The 14,979-nt window shown below is 45.0% G+C and overlaps 1 protein-coding gene across 6 annotated transcripts in view; it reads left to right on the forward strand.

Annotated features, from left to right (window-relative positions):
* The window catches only part of PPARG (peroxisome proliferator activated receptor gamma), a 136,674-nt gene extending 127,012 nt beyond the window's left edge, over positions 1-9,662 (forward strand). For all 6 annotated transcript variants that reach the window (XM_059940412.1, XM_059940411.1, XM_059940414.1 and 3 more), the window contains one exon: positions 9,283-9,662. In XM_059940412.1, coding sequence (XP_059796395.1) covers positions 9,283-9,530 — 248 coding nt within the window. In that variant the 3' untranslated portion in view covers positions 9,531-9,662. The remainder of the gene's footprint in view (positions 1-9,282) is intronic.
* The last annotated feature ends 5,317 nt before the right edge of the window (positions 9,663-14,979 follow it).

The raw sequence follows: 14,979 nt of genomic DNA on the forward strand, positions 1-14,979 counted from the left end.
TCTCCTGTGGCAGTTAAATATTCAGCTACTTTATCCGTACAGTGTTTTTGGACAAGACTTAGGCTGGGGTCTGAGTGGTAAAAGTTGTTTTTCTGACTGGTCTCGTGATATTGAGAATAAACACAGACATCTGATTTCTCATGTGACTGAGCCTTGAGCAGGGCAGTTGAAGAGTGTTGATTACATGGTTCATATCTCCCATCTGGCCCATGATTGTGTCAGAGAGTACTTGCCTTCATTTATTAATTGAAAACTATTGAATGGGCACCTGCTCCGTGTCTGCATGGTGTATGGCACTGCTCTCTTCGCCTGCTGTTCTGGTCCCCCCACTGTGCTGCCGTGACCCGCGGGCAGATCCTGTCAGGTGGCTGGGATGGCTTTGAGTAATGACTCAGTGTGGGTTATCTAGAAATGTCCCATTAGTTCACTCTTCTCATAACCTCACAGACTTGGTTTAGACAGAGGGAGGTATATTTATAAGTTCTCAGCTGGCACCCAAATTCTCAAAACCAGAGAATTGGGGGTGGGGGTGGGTAGGGAGAAGAGAAACACACTAGAATCATCTGAGAAACTTAAACTACACACAGTCGCGTGCACGCACACAGAGGCTTTTGTCATTTGTGGAACGTTGAAGCATCTTTATCTGTGACTGCTTCAGAGAGAAAATCCCCTCCTCACCCCAGGCCTGGTAGGCTGGGATCATTCGCTGTACTTGACCTCAGAGACAGACTTGGGCTTGAAAGCCAAACTGCTGAGTCATTCCTGTCCCCACACCAGCATCTTGGAAGAGGCTCAGTCAGCCAGTCAGTGGGCCGCTTTGGGGAGCACTTTATCATTTTGGGTTCTCACAATGTGTGTTTAAACTCTGGGTGACCCCAGGCCGACTTCCAGACTGGCACGGCACTCAGACAGATCCTCCGCAAGTGAGGAAGAGTGAAACCGGCCCTGGTTCCAGAGGCCGGCGCAGGTGGTGAGGAGCCCCGCGCTCCCGGGGAGAGCGCGTGCCCCCAGGGTCCCGCCGCGTCACCCATCGGTGGACCAGGAGAGGCAGGATGGGGCGGTGGGGGACTGTGGGCTCCCCAAACCCCGCACCCCACCACTTCCTAGATGTGTGACTTCAGGCCGTTATTTACCTGCCTGAGCCTGAATTCCTTATCAGTTCCGTAAGTAAATGAAAGAACATTATGTGAAGCCTCTGGCACAATGCCTGGGACGTGGTAAGCACACAAGAAATGCTCGTTTTCCCTCTTCCCTGTACTGTATAATGTGAAGGAGCTCCACACAACCCTGCCAGTCAGATTGCTTGAAATTTCACCAATAGCATTCTTAAAATCCCTTAGCACCATATAAATACTCCTAAGGAGATAGCAGCTAATCCCTGTATCAGCTCTCACTTTAAGGGGATTAGCTGTGGATTGAGAACAAAACCCCGAGGGACAGAGATACTGGAGGGAGGGGAGGGAGGGGAGAACTCTGGGCCCTGCTGCCCGTGAAGGAGGCGCCGACGAGCAGGAGTGTGGTGGGGAATTCTGTAAAGTTTGGGGCACATTATGTGTTAAGAGGTCATACTTAGAGGTTGGAGATCACGCCTATGTTTTGAGATCACAGGTTCTTCTCCAAGAGGTTGCAAAGGAAGACGTGGGGGGAGGGGAGAGGTGCAGAGAACAAATCCTTGGCCACTTTTTATTTTGTTGACTCCCTTTGGTTTGCCGTTGGCATTTCTAGAGGTTGAGGAAGCAAGGGAGAGTCATTGGATTCGGAGCATGAGTGTGTCAGGCGTGATGGGGGAGAAGAAACCACTCTCCATCTTTCCACTCAAGCCTGGTTCCTCTACCTCCCAGTCTTGATCAGAGCTGGTGTGGGACACAGAAGGGGCAGAAATTTATCTGCATCCCTCGGCTTGAGGGGGGCCCGCTGCTCCCCTGGGGGGGACACGGGGAAGGGGAGCAAACCATGGGGCTGAGCTTCACTTGAGTGACCACAAATGACCAGAATGAGGGGACCCAAACCCCTGGTGAAAGGAGGTAGGAAAGATGGGACTTCCCAAGGGCAGGACGGAAGTCTCCGGTCCCGTTTCCATTCTGAAAGAGCTGGAAATAAAACGGGCCCCACGCTCCGTTCACAGCAGGTGCCGTTGAGAGATGCAACGAGCTTTGAATGCTGCAGAGAGGAAGCGCTGTCCACCTTGTTACCAGATACTTCTGTGTTCTGTGCTGTAGGTGGGGAGGTGGCTTTTGGAGGTGGTAGTTGAGCGTTTGAGGTGAGGGGACTTGGTGTGCAATTGCTACTTAATGGGCAGATAAAAGAAAATATGGCCTGGGCTTGGTTTCATTGTGGTGGTCATCCGCGCCCTCCATCCTAGCCAAATAGTATGTGTCATTGCTGTGTCATTTTGCGGTTGTCATTTGGACACAGACAGAGAAAGCATTTATTTAACTGTTGTTTAACAGGGATATGTTAGAACGGGACCACTTCAGAGGGAAGGACTCCACTAGCCACACGTGCATTCGCGGCAGACATGATTGTCACCGATGATCTTTATCTGTTCGGTACAAGATCTCTGTTCTGTTGTTCCCTTTCCCTGATAGCAGCCATCAACCACATTTCTCCCCAGATCATCCATTGTTCACACTTCTGATTAATTTCGGCTGGCCTTGCTAGGATTCTAGACACCACATCCCCAGCAAGGTGCAGTCCCAGGAGTGGAAAGGGAGAAGCATCTAGAAGGCGGGGTGGAGAAGAAGGGAGCAATTAAGGGAGAAAGAATAGGAAAGATACAGAGAAGACCCAAGAGCATCGCAGCAATGAGAGGAGGAGAAAGAAAAGAGGCACGTTGGATTGTACTGTTCACTAGTGCGAATAGAAATAGCTAACTTCCCATGTGTCAGACGCTGCTCTGAGCACTTTCCATCTAGTAACTCATTTCATCCTCTTGACAACACTGCGAGCTAGATTACTGTCATGTCTCCATCTTTTAAATGAGGAAACCAAGGTACAGAGAGGTTAAGGAACTCGCCCGAGACTACCCAGCAAGTAAGCTACCTCAGGCCAAGGCAATCGGAGTCTCTCAGGATGGGACCCAGGTATTAGTTTGCGTGTTTTTAATTTCCCCATATGATTTCAGTGTGGAGGCAGCGTTGAGAATCAAGCCCGCACTCAGTCAAGCCCCGGTTCAAATTTAAATATGAAAAGAACATGTGAAACTTTCTTAGGTTATTTTCTCTTAGAGGTAGGATGGTGGGAGGGAATTGCTACAGGCCATACCAGTTTACCAAAGACAGACTTGGATGAATTCAGAGTTTTGCCTAATGCGCCCCATGATCCTGATGGTTAGATCAGAAAAGGACCGCAGAATCCCTAACACCATCTCTAAGGAAGAAGTGAATTTAGGCTCGGGGGCTTCTCTGTTTCATCATTGTTCTCAGTCTTGCTTACATGTGTTCAACTACAGGAATGAGAACTTGCCCAAAACCCCAAACGTGTATCTGCATCAGGAATCATTTTCTCATGCTCCTGAATTTATGCTCTACCAATAACAGCTCAGAAACCTCCCATTTCCCAACTGCATACATGCCACCCGACCCCTGCTTACGCTCCGGACCCCATTCCTGTGGAAACTGCCTCTGTCTGAACAAACACAGAGAATAGTAATATGTTATAAAGCTCCTTTACCTAACTCCTTCTAACCATGACCTTAGGAAAGAAACACCACTGTTGCCTTGAAAATTCAGCCAAAACCCAGAAAGATAAGATGACTTGTCCAAAGTCACATGGAAGCTAAGTGGAGGAGAGACGAGATCAAGTCTTCAGTTCCCAAATCCACTCCTCTTTTTAACACATCTGTGAACTTAGGAAGCAATGGAATAAAAGGAAATTGGGGAGCAAGAGTAAAAGGAAGTGAAATGCAAAGTGTGAGCTCCCGGGAGCTCCACCTCCCTTCAGTTTCAGCCCACACCTGAGCTAAGTTCTTCCATTGCCTTCGGATCAATTTACAGCTGCCCAGCTATCAGACTTCTTTTTCCTAAATGCCCTGGGTACAATCCTTTTCAGATTTGTCTCCATCAGAAAGAAATCCAATAGGAAAAGACTGGGAACAGCATGACAGCAGCAACTAGAAAAGAAACAAAACCACGCGCTTTGGTTTTTCTGCATCTCCTTCAGGAGATGCCTCTGTGGCCATCTGGTTCCCTAACTGAGACCCCTCCTGAGAAAATCTGGTCTAGGGAAATGCCTGGCCCAGGTGGGCAGATCCCAGGAGGGTCCAGAGAATTTGAATCTGCTTCAGATAAGCTCTTCACTTAACAGAACCAGATCTGGATAAGATGGGAGCTTTGTAGATTTGCCCACAATCAACAGTGCTCTCTAATCAATTCCAGCGCTGCACGATGGGGACCGGAAAGGTTTCTTTCCCAATTCTTTGCAGCCTGGGGAGTAAGGAACCGGTAATTGACTCCAGCTTCCTCGAGTGTTGGGTCCTGGAGCCTGAGTCAGCACGCACTTTCCCAAAAGGGCTTTCTAGGCAACCTAGGGCCAATGAAGAGGGTCCCTTGACCCTGATCCTATTCCAGACCCCAACTCTAACCCTCAGCAAGGTGTAGGGAGAGGACCTCAGACCAGCCTTCTAAGAACAATACCTTAGCAGGCCCTGGGCCGATGGGAAAGGGAGAGGGAAGAGAAGGGACCCAGGACGGCTGGGTCTTTAGACAGATTTCTATGGCACGTTTGTGGTGCCCAGCTTAGCTCAATAAGTGTTCAAGTGTGAGCAGAAGGAAAGTGGAAAGAGAAAGACAGGCAGGGGAAGCAGGGAAGGCCTTGGCGCTGACTGGAGGGTAAAGGGTGGGGACAAGCCTGACAAATCCCTTTTGCCCCTGACCCTAGGGAGTGCTTAAGACCAAAGGAAGCTTTTTTGCTTTTTAAATAAGCCAAATGTTTTAAGTGTAATGTGTAAGCCTGTTGATATACTTTTCTAATTAGATTTTGAGTTAATTTCCCCAGTTTAATTATGTGACTTTTGTAAAGGGAATTACAAATAAGAATAAAGCTTACAACTTTTGAACTAGGGTCTTAGAGGTATCTCTCTAATCCAGTCCTTTTCGTTTACAGAGGAGAAAATTGAGGCGCAGTGAACTTGATCAGTTTGCCCAAGGTCACAGAGCTGGTTAGTGAGAGACCTAAAAGTAGAACAGACCACTTTCCCACTCTCCTGCACTCCATTCTTGCCTTGACTGAGGCTCAGTAAGGGCGACAGTGGGACAGATCTGTAAATGATCTAACTTGTCACTAGAGAAAATATAAATCAGTGGCCACAAAATTTCAGCCAAACTTCATCTGTCACATCATAAAAAATAACTTGCCAAAGAGAGGTTTGAAAATCCAAACCAGATCCTTCTCCACTCCTAGAGGGAACAGTTCCATTGTACCGCACAGCAGCCAAGTGTTTCCAGCAAGCCCGATCCGCTGCATTTGAGGGTTTGCTTGTTTGCACTGTCACGATAAATGAAACCTAGTAGATTAACATAATCTCCTCTGCAGAAGTTCTGACCCCACGGATGCTGCTCTAGAGGAAGGAGGAAGGAGAAAAGGCTCTGAGGAGCCCGGGCCCCAGCGAGCAGCGGGTCTGCACAAGGGTGTGGGGTCCCAGGCCACAGAGGAGCCACACCGACGCCTCGACACAAAATGCTGCCACTGCCAACGCACATGCGTTTGCTGTCCAGTCCAGGCCTTTGAAATCTGGCACGTCTGTTCAGGGGGAGGATCGGCAACCATTAAACCCAAGGCACCAATCCAGGATCTGGTTTTCCTTGAAGTGTCAGGGGGTTTCATTATTGCATAGCAACTGTGAGAAAGGACAACTCCTCCAGGGGTGTGATTCTCTGGGCCAGGACTAAATCATCTGTTTCATTCTCAGAAGCTGAGATTCTTGCTAATGTTTCCAAAATTAAGTGCTGAAATTTAAAAAAAAAAAAAAAAATTACTCCAGTCAATGGGAGATGTTAGAGAAGTTGAGGGGAGAAAATCAAACTACAGGTAACTTTCCGTCTGTAATTTAAAAAAAGAAAAAAGAAAAAAAAATGTAAGAGCATGTTTAGAGTTCCGACAATCCCACCTGAGATCATTCTCACATTGCTCTCCTGTGTCTCACCTCAGCGGCTAAAGGTTGCTCGAGTTTACTGAATACAGGAAAACGCTATTTCCGGAGGCTTCTTCTTTGTGCATTGATCCTGCCTTCAGGCTTGTTCACCAACCAGAAGAACTGTACTTTTCAATTCAGGACTCTTGGCTAGAAAAGCCTTCTCACTCATAAACTCAGCCAACTGAGTGCTTCCTGTGTTTCCACTGGAGCCTCAGAGATGATCAAGACATAGTCTCTGCCCTCTGATCTCTCGTGGCCAAGTAGGGGAGATAAACAAGAAAATCAGTACCTATAATACAAGGTAATAAGAGTTAAGAGTATAGCATTCGGAATCAGATTGAAATTTCAGCAGTGCTGTTTACTAGCAAGTGGCAGATCTTGGGCAGGATTTAACTCCTTTCTCTAAATCTTCATTTTCCCCTCCTTAAAGCACTGACCTCATGGAGTTATTGTGGAGATTAAATGATACATTGTATATAAAGCCCTCAGTACAATTTTTGGGAAATGATAACCACTCAATAAATGTAATCTACTAGGACAGTAGCAATTGAGGTGTTTGTAGGAAGCTATGAGGACCAGAGAAACGGGATTGGAAGAACAGGGGCAAGGAAGGGATGATCTCCAGGAAGGCTCCAGGACATAAGGACACGGGCTAGATTTTGAAGAGTAGGTTGAAGTCAGTAGGATGGTTGGAGGGAAGGTGAGACTGCTCCCGGCAGGAGGAACAGAACGTGCCTAAGCACAGTTATGACAGAATGTAGGATGTTTGAGGGACTTTGTGTAGAAAGGGCTTAAGCAAAGGCACAATGATAAACGGAGGCAAGACAATGAGGAACATTAAAAAGGGAAGTAAAAACTTTTATACAGTGCTTTAGTTTACAGTGAAGGGGAGAAGAGTTAAAATGAGAAAAAGAGGGTGATTGGCCTTCAAGAGCTGAAATTTGGAATCAGTACAAGGTATCAAGTGAGTGACCTGAATGTCATACGTAATCTCTGCGCCCCTCTGCTGAGCCTTAATGAGAAAACCTTATATTCTAACCAAACTTAGAAATTAGAAAAAACAAAAACAAACACTCAGACTTTCCACTTGGAAATCTAAAAACATGTCCCTATATAACTCTTAGATTAAAAGTGAAATCAAAATAGTAAAACAGACTATTTAGAAAAGAACTGTGAGAGTATGATTTACCAAAGCCTATGGGGTGAAACAAAAGTGACCCTCAGAGGAAATTTTAGAGCCTTAACCTCATCTATCAGAAAATAAGAAATACTGAAACTAAGTGAATTAAGCATTCAACCCAAGAAATGAGAAAAAGAGGAAAGAAAAAAAAAAACCTAAAGAAAGTTAAAAGAATGAATTAGCTAAACTGAAAACAAAAGGCAGTTTTCAAAAACAGAGTTGATCAGTAAAACCAGAAGTTGTGCTTTTTTAAAAAGCAAAAAATAGATAAGCCTTTGGCAAGTCAAAGTTTTAAGTGAGACAGTACACGAATAAAGAGCATTAAGTTAAAGGAGGTATATATAAAAATAATAAAAGAGATTCAGATTCTAAGAGAATATTATATACAACTTTATTCCAATATAAATTACTAAAATTTTCCTTTATAAGTAGTAGAAAACCTGAATAAATTAAAAACTATAGGAGGAAAATTAAAGATAGTTAAAGATTTACCACCAGGCTCAGATGGTTCTGCAAATAAATTCCAAGAAACCATCAAGGAATGGATCATCACTACATAGAAACAGAAGTAAAACTTCTCAACTCAGTCTATAAGACTAGTTAACATTTATTACCAAAATAGGCAAAAGGTAGCACACACACAGAAAAAGACTCTGGACCAATCTCACAAATTTAAAAACCCTAAATAAAATATTAGCAAACAAATGCAAGAGTATAAGAAAATCTATTAATGTAATTCACTACACTAGATTAAGATAAAACCATATGGTCATCACTCTAGGTAGAAAAACTTTAAAACATTTGATGAAATGCAACAACATTCCTGACTAAAACAAATTAAACACTTTAAAACTATTGGAGAGCCAGGAGAAAAACCTATCCACCATAATCCAGTAAACATCATACTTGTGGTAAACCAGTAGAAGCATTTCCTTCAAGGTCAGGAATAAAACAAGAATGCCTCCCAACACTACTATTATTTAATACCATACTAGCGACATTAGCCAATGCAGTATGGCAAGAAAAAGAAATGAGAACTATAAACACTGGAAAAGAAGAAATAAATAAAACTATGATTATTTGCAGATGCAATTGTCTGTCCAAAAAATTTTTTTAATCCGTGATAAAAAACTATTTGAATTGACAAGAGTGAAACTGGAATAGATTCAATATAACAAAGCCAATCATTTTTTTCTAAACATCAGCAGGGATACATTAGAAAATGTGATGAAAAAGAAGTATAGAATACAAGAAAGTAAAGAAGTAAAAGTAAAGAAGAATACTAGAAAGTATTTAAGGTTGAATCTAAAAAGAGCTACATGAAGCAAAAACATTAAAAACTTAAAAGTAATTTAAGCTCGCCATTTAAAAGTTCAAATAAGGAAAAGTATAAAGAAGAAAGTGAAAATTACCTGCAACCTCACTAATCAGAAGAAGCCTATGTTAAAATTTGGTCTGTCCTTCCCAAGTGTAACAGTATTTGAAAACTATGTCTTGTCTCTTCGAAAATGCATGAGCTATATTAAGCAAAAAGAAGACAAAGTTTGTGTTAAAAGTGTATTTAAAGTAGTGGTGAGAAAATAAGTAGAGGTTATAAAACATAGACTCATCAGGACGGAACAGAAGTTGAAAATGAGATTTCTGAGTGAGTAGAAACATGCCAGCAGAAGAGTCCCCCGTCTGGTGAGACAGTTGCCTTGCCACCCTCTTCTGTCAACTGGTCACACAGATTTAGTCTTGGCCAGGAAGAGAACGGCCCTGGAAAGAGCTTTGATAGTCTTGGTTTTCATTCCATTCTCTTTGTATGCAGTTCTTGCCCACTATCTGCTCTCCCTCCCTCCATACCCTATTTTAGAACCAAAGCAAAACCAACAAAAAGTGAGTTGTTTGGCTGAATATGCCTCAGATGTGGAGCCAGAGAATTTTGTAACTGAACCTGCTGTTCTGTCTTCCATTTCTGCTCCCCCAGACCGCCCCGGTTTGCTGAATGTGAAGCCCATTGAGGACATACAAGACAACTTGCTGCAAGCCTTGGAGCTGCAGCTCAAGCTGAACCACCCCGAGTCCTCTCAGCTCTTTGCCAAGTTGCTCCAGAAAATGACAGACCTCAGACAGATTGTGACAGAACATGTGCAGCTGTTGCAAGTAATAAAGAAAACAGAGACGGACATGAGTCTTCACCCGCTTCTACAGGAAATATACAAGGACTTGTATTAGCAGAGAAGTCCGAGTTCACTGACAACATTTTCCTTCTTCCAATTGCACTATTATTTTGAGGGAAAAATCTGACACCTAAAAAATTACTGTGAAAAAGCATTTGAAAAAGAAAAGGTTTTAGAATAATAGATCTATTTTATGCATATTGTTTATAAAGATACATTTACAATTTACTTTTAATATTAAAAATTATTACATCATGAAATTGCTGTTGTATTTGAAGACTGAGTCTGCTGTGTTCCCCAGTCCACCCTCCAGGCTTTTTTTCCTTTTATCTCCTCCCCCTTCCTTCCTTCCTTCCTTTTCTTTTTCCTTTCTTTCGTACACATGTGAAACACTATGAATGGAATTGCTGATCAATTTTCATTCTCAGTCAAATAATTTTGTATACTCAATTTACAACTTTGCTGAACCTTCTATCTGCTTTAAAAATCACAACTAAGAATGGAACTTCAGGACCAAAAACTGCTCAGAGCATGTGTTTCTTAACCCAGAAGTACTCGTTTGGGACGTATCCCTAGGCCTACCAAGAATTCAATCTTCTTCCCCAATCCCAACCAAGATTTTCACTCACCAACAGCAGCCCTCTAACAGGATACCAAGGCATGTGCAAATACCCAGTGGCAGGTATTAACGGCTAGATGCTGTGGGTAACACAGAAGTGTTATAAGATGTGGCACCTGCCAAAAAGAACTTACCATTGAATTGAGGAGAAAAGATGAATCCTTCTTAAAAACAGATTAAAATACACAGTACAACCATGTGCCAAATGAATGGTTCAGACTCCAAGTACTCTAAGAGTTCAAAGTAATGAAGATTGGAAAAGTCATGAGTGACTGTAAATTCATTCATGTGGGCTTCAAAGGATGTGTTGGACTTGGGATAGGTAGAGAGTGGAAGGGAAGACATTCTAGGGAAGGAAAATTGCAGGAATAACAACAACAAAAGGAAACAAAACCAAAACAAAACACGAATGAGGGAGAAGGGCCGCATTCTGGTCCCGATGTACACAGAGCAATTTTGCTACAGGTATTCCTGCTGGCCTCCTTGGCACCACCTTGCCCAGGGAGCTCTGACTTTTGTGACCTCAAAGGCTAATTATCTGTTTAGGTAATGCATGCCTCCCCAGCAAAATAGATGATATGTTCCCTAAAAGCAGGGACCTTCTTGGCATAATGCACAGATTTGTTGATTGAGGCCACCAAGTTCATTAGCAATGCTTAGCCATGAACACATATGATGACTTTGAAGAACGCCTCTCAGCAAACTATGCTGAGGTCTCTCTTCTCCAGGATGATTGTTTCCACTGACCTAAATTATCCCCCTGCCGCTTCTCCCTTAGTTTATCTTTCCTCGTGGTATTGATACTGAGGAGGACATACATAACTTTCGAGGCTTTCAAGCCAAAATATCAGGAAAGACCTTTTCATCCTTTACCCCAAAATAAACAGATCTCCAAAGAGTCAGGTTAGAGCAGTGAGTCCTGACCCCAGCCCTAAACATGCAAGATCCCTAACCCTTTAGGAGAGACAGCTCCTGAGCTCAGACCTTTAGAACCAAAGGACTGAGGTCGTTGTCTAAGTGACATCAGAACGTTGGAAGGGAAAGTGACAAATTCAGTCCATCATGGGGCTGTTTTTTCTTTCCTTGATGCCAAGCAGCTAGCGGCTTCCCTGCTGTGCCTCCTGGAGAGTTATCACTGGGGGATCCTGAGAAAGAGAGAGGGTGCGGGCAGTAGGCAAGGTGAGGATAGCACCTCAGAGGAGATCCCTTGTTTACAGGAGGGCGCGGACAAAGAGCCTTTCAGTGCAGCCATGGCCAGTCCAAAGCCTCTCCACGTTCTCGGGGCTGTCGCTGCCAACGCAGGGAGGAAGGGAGCCGCTCTCAGCTCTTTGGCACTGATGGTTAGCATTAAATAGCTTTTAAATCCTGGCAGCTTTCAAATTCCCATCTCTCTGACTTTTTCCCTGTGGTTTGGACGATCATTTGCTAAATATTTTACGACACATCCTATGCAGCCTCCAGAGCTCCTGCTCCGCTCTCTGGACTCCCTTTCCCCTAGGATGATTCACAAGTTCATCAACAAATGTATCATCGGTTATTCACAGCACTTTCCCCGGACACAAACACACTTAGGGATTTGTGTTAACAAAAATAGGAAGAAAAGTAACCGTGGTCAAGAGCCCAAAAAAAAAAAAGGAAGGAAGAAAGAAAAAGGGTTTCGAGGCTCCCACAAGGGCCCTTCCCCAGCACCCGCCTTGGATACGGTCTGTCTCCTCCCCCATCTCCCCGCTGTCCGTGGAACACTGGAGCGGCAGGGCACCCAGGCCAGAAACCGTATCTGCACACCCTGCTTCTCTAGACACCATCAGAAACGGGGGTGACCCAAGGGCTTTTTTTTTAAATTGTAGGTGAGGAGCAAGAGGACTGGGGCTCTTCAGTAAGAACTTGAGCTGGGAAGCCAGGCTGGTGCCACCCTACAAATGCTCCATCGTCAGCTCGGGGGCAGAAACCGGAGGGTCGGCTGCATCAGCTCCGCTGAGGGCAGCAGGGGTGAGGGACCAGACTGCTGTGTAGGTTTACTTAGTTGCTCCTGGATTCCAGCGCCTTTTGCTTGGCCCCTCGAGGCTACCAGGCGAATCTTTTTTGTGGGCAGGCCCTAACTTGCTTTGTATCTCCTGCCGTGTGGTGCTGGTAAAGCAGGGCAGGTCTGACAAGGTTGGAAATTGGCCCCCGGATACCTATTCCCTTGGAAAGAGTCAGGGTACAGAAGTGAGTCCCTAAAAATGTAGGATCCCTGAGCCTTTAGGAGAGACATCTTCTGAGCTCAAACCTGTAGAACCACAGACACAATCACATCAACCGACCTGGGACCTGGGGTGGGGATGAGCCCTCCTCAAGAAAGCTAATTTCCGTTCTGAATCCTGAGAGAAGGAACCAGAGTTCATCTCCAGGTGGACCATGCTGTTGCGTTCTCTTTCCTCCTCTCCTCCTACATACTAGCTGGAACGGTTTGGGGTTAGAAAACAAAGGGACCAAGACGCCTGTCTTCACTAAGTGCCCACCCCCCTATTTTCCTCTTCCCTCACCCCAGCCCGGTCCTTGGCCCCTGGCCCCTGGTTGCCTCCATTTACATAATTGTCACTATTACTCTCTGTATATCCCCAGCCTTCGCTCTGTGCCTGTGCACGGTGGGCCCTCCATTTAATGCTTATTGGAATGAAGGAAAATAGTGGCATCTTAGGAGTTTAGAAGATGGTCAGATGCCATCAAATTCATCAAATGTATGCGCCGTTCGGTGGCCTCTGGAGTCTGCCACATGTGAAGGGGGCTGTGTCGAGGCCCTGCCCTCGGGGGGGCCACATAATGCTGATGAGGTCAGATGTGCTAGTGCTGAGCTGCCTAGAGATGGGAAAAAGGGTTCACAGCGGGGTGTGGCGGGGGGGGGGCACAGAAGTGTGACAGTATGGAACAAGCTCAGAAAACAGCAAGAAGTTAGGGATGGCTGCCCTAGCGCAGGGGGTGAGATGCGCGTGTGGCCAAGTCAGCGTCGGGCTGGGACAGCCTCACGCTCCGTGCTGAGGAACCTCCTTGGACTGTATTTGTAGGCCGTAGCGATCCAGGGGATGTTGTCAGGCAGAAGAGGGACGTGATCAAATTTACATTTTGGAAAATCTCTCTAAAAGTCAAATCCCCTCTACACTGCTTGCAGTGGCTGAACAGCTGCCTGAAGGCATGGGAAGCTCTCTCCATTCCAGACCCCTTGGTGATTTCCATCTCACAGTCTTGTAGGCCCAGCTCTGCCCCTGGGGTCATGCATACCACACGCTTCTTCCTGCGCCCTAGAGGTTCTGACTCACCGCATTACCTGGGGTCAGGTTACAGCCTTTCGGCTGAAGGACCCTGCCACCCTCCCTGTCACTGGTCCCAGGAGTCAGGGCCTCACATTCCCCTCACCACAAAGCTCCTGCACCTTGATGGCAAGGTCATTTCTACCCCATGTGCACATCCTACACCCATTTCCAGACAGGCTCTGCATTTGTCCTGGAACTCCAGAAAATTAGAGCTAAAGGAAACAACCAACTCAAAGGACAGAGGAAACCCTGAGGGTCAAAGAAGTTAAGCAACATGCCCAAGGTCCTAGGAGTCTAGGATTAATTTGCTCAAAGGTGTTGAATTACACAGTTTAACAAGAGAAGCTCAAAGGGACAAACGTGAAGCTAGTATGAGTATCTGCACTGGGGAGCAAAGGAAAAGGATGGAATCAAGTCCTAAGAGGGATAATTGTGACAATCAAGAGATTATTGTATCAATATTGTATATAACTATCGTATAAGTCACTTAGGACTGTGTCTGGCATATGGAAAACACAGCTCTTAGGGGAGACAGTATCCTCGTGTGACTTATTTTTTTTTAATTTTTTTGTATTTTGGCCGTGCCACGCAGCATGCAGGATGGTTCCCCAACCAGGGATCGAACCCAGGCCTCTGTAGTAAAAGCGCTGAATCCTAACCACTAGGCCACCAGGGAACTCCCCCTCGTGTGGACTTTACTGTTAGGCTGATTTGGGTTAAAACTCTAACTCCACTGCTTACTGGCTCTATAACCACAGGGCTTTTGGCCAATCTCTTAACCTCTTTAGGTCTTAATTACCCACATATGTAAAATGGGATAGTAATACCCATCTTACAGGGTTATCATGATGATTAAATGTAATAGTGGTTGTAAAACACTTCACATAGTTCCTTGGCACATCTTAACCAGTGAATCTGTGTTGGCTACAGACAACATTATTGCCCTTGTTATTAAAGTGCCCTTAATTTAAGAAGGCTTCCTGAGCCCACGTGACAGTCTCTTCCTGTTCAAGTATCTGGGCCTTACCTGAATATCCTATAGATTCAAAGCCAGGTAAAGAGATTGGATTTCTACATTTGGCAGTACACTAAAAATACATTCTCTCAAAAGCATTCTGCCCTCAATCCATAAGTACTAGGAGAAAATAATTATTTGAAACACAGCTGCTGTGTTCTGATTTAGAACAAATGCTGGGATGAGGCTAGGAAAACATTTTCTCCAAAAGTAGTGGGACTTTTCTCTTGTGACTTATGCTCCTAATTTTAGACTAATATTACATAGTTTGCATTTCCAGAGGGGTTATAAAGAATAAGAAAATTGCTAATTTGGGTCTGTAGGGAGTGGGCTGGGATATTTCCATCCCCTCTGGAGTTTTGTAAATATGTTCCAGGCCAAAAGTTCCCAGGAAAGGGTCATTCCTGGGATCTATTTTGTGCCACGGGCTGGGCTCAAGGAGGATCCAAGTGGCTTCCTGCTAGAGTCAGAAAACTGTGATCCTCTGGCTACTTGTCCACAATCCTGGAGGCCCGGAAGTGTGTCTAGAGTATCCACTGTCAGTTTGAGGCTCAGCTCTGCCAGGTTCTAGGTGTGTAAC

Source organism: Balaenoptera ricei, chromosome 11 (genome assembly GCF_028023285.1).
Source record: "Balaenoptera ricei isolate mBalRic1 chromosome 11, mBalRic1.hap2, whole genome shotgun sequence".
NCBI lineage: Eukaryota > Metazoa > Chordata > Mammalia > Artiodactyla > Balaenopteridae > Balaenoptera > Balaenoptera ricei.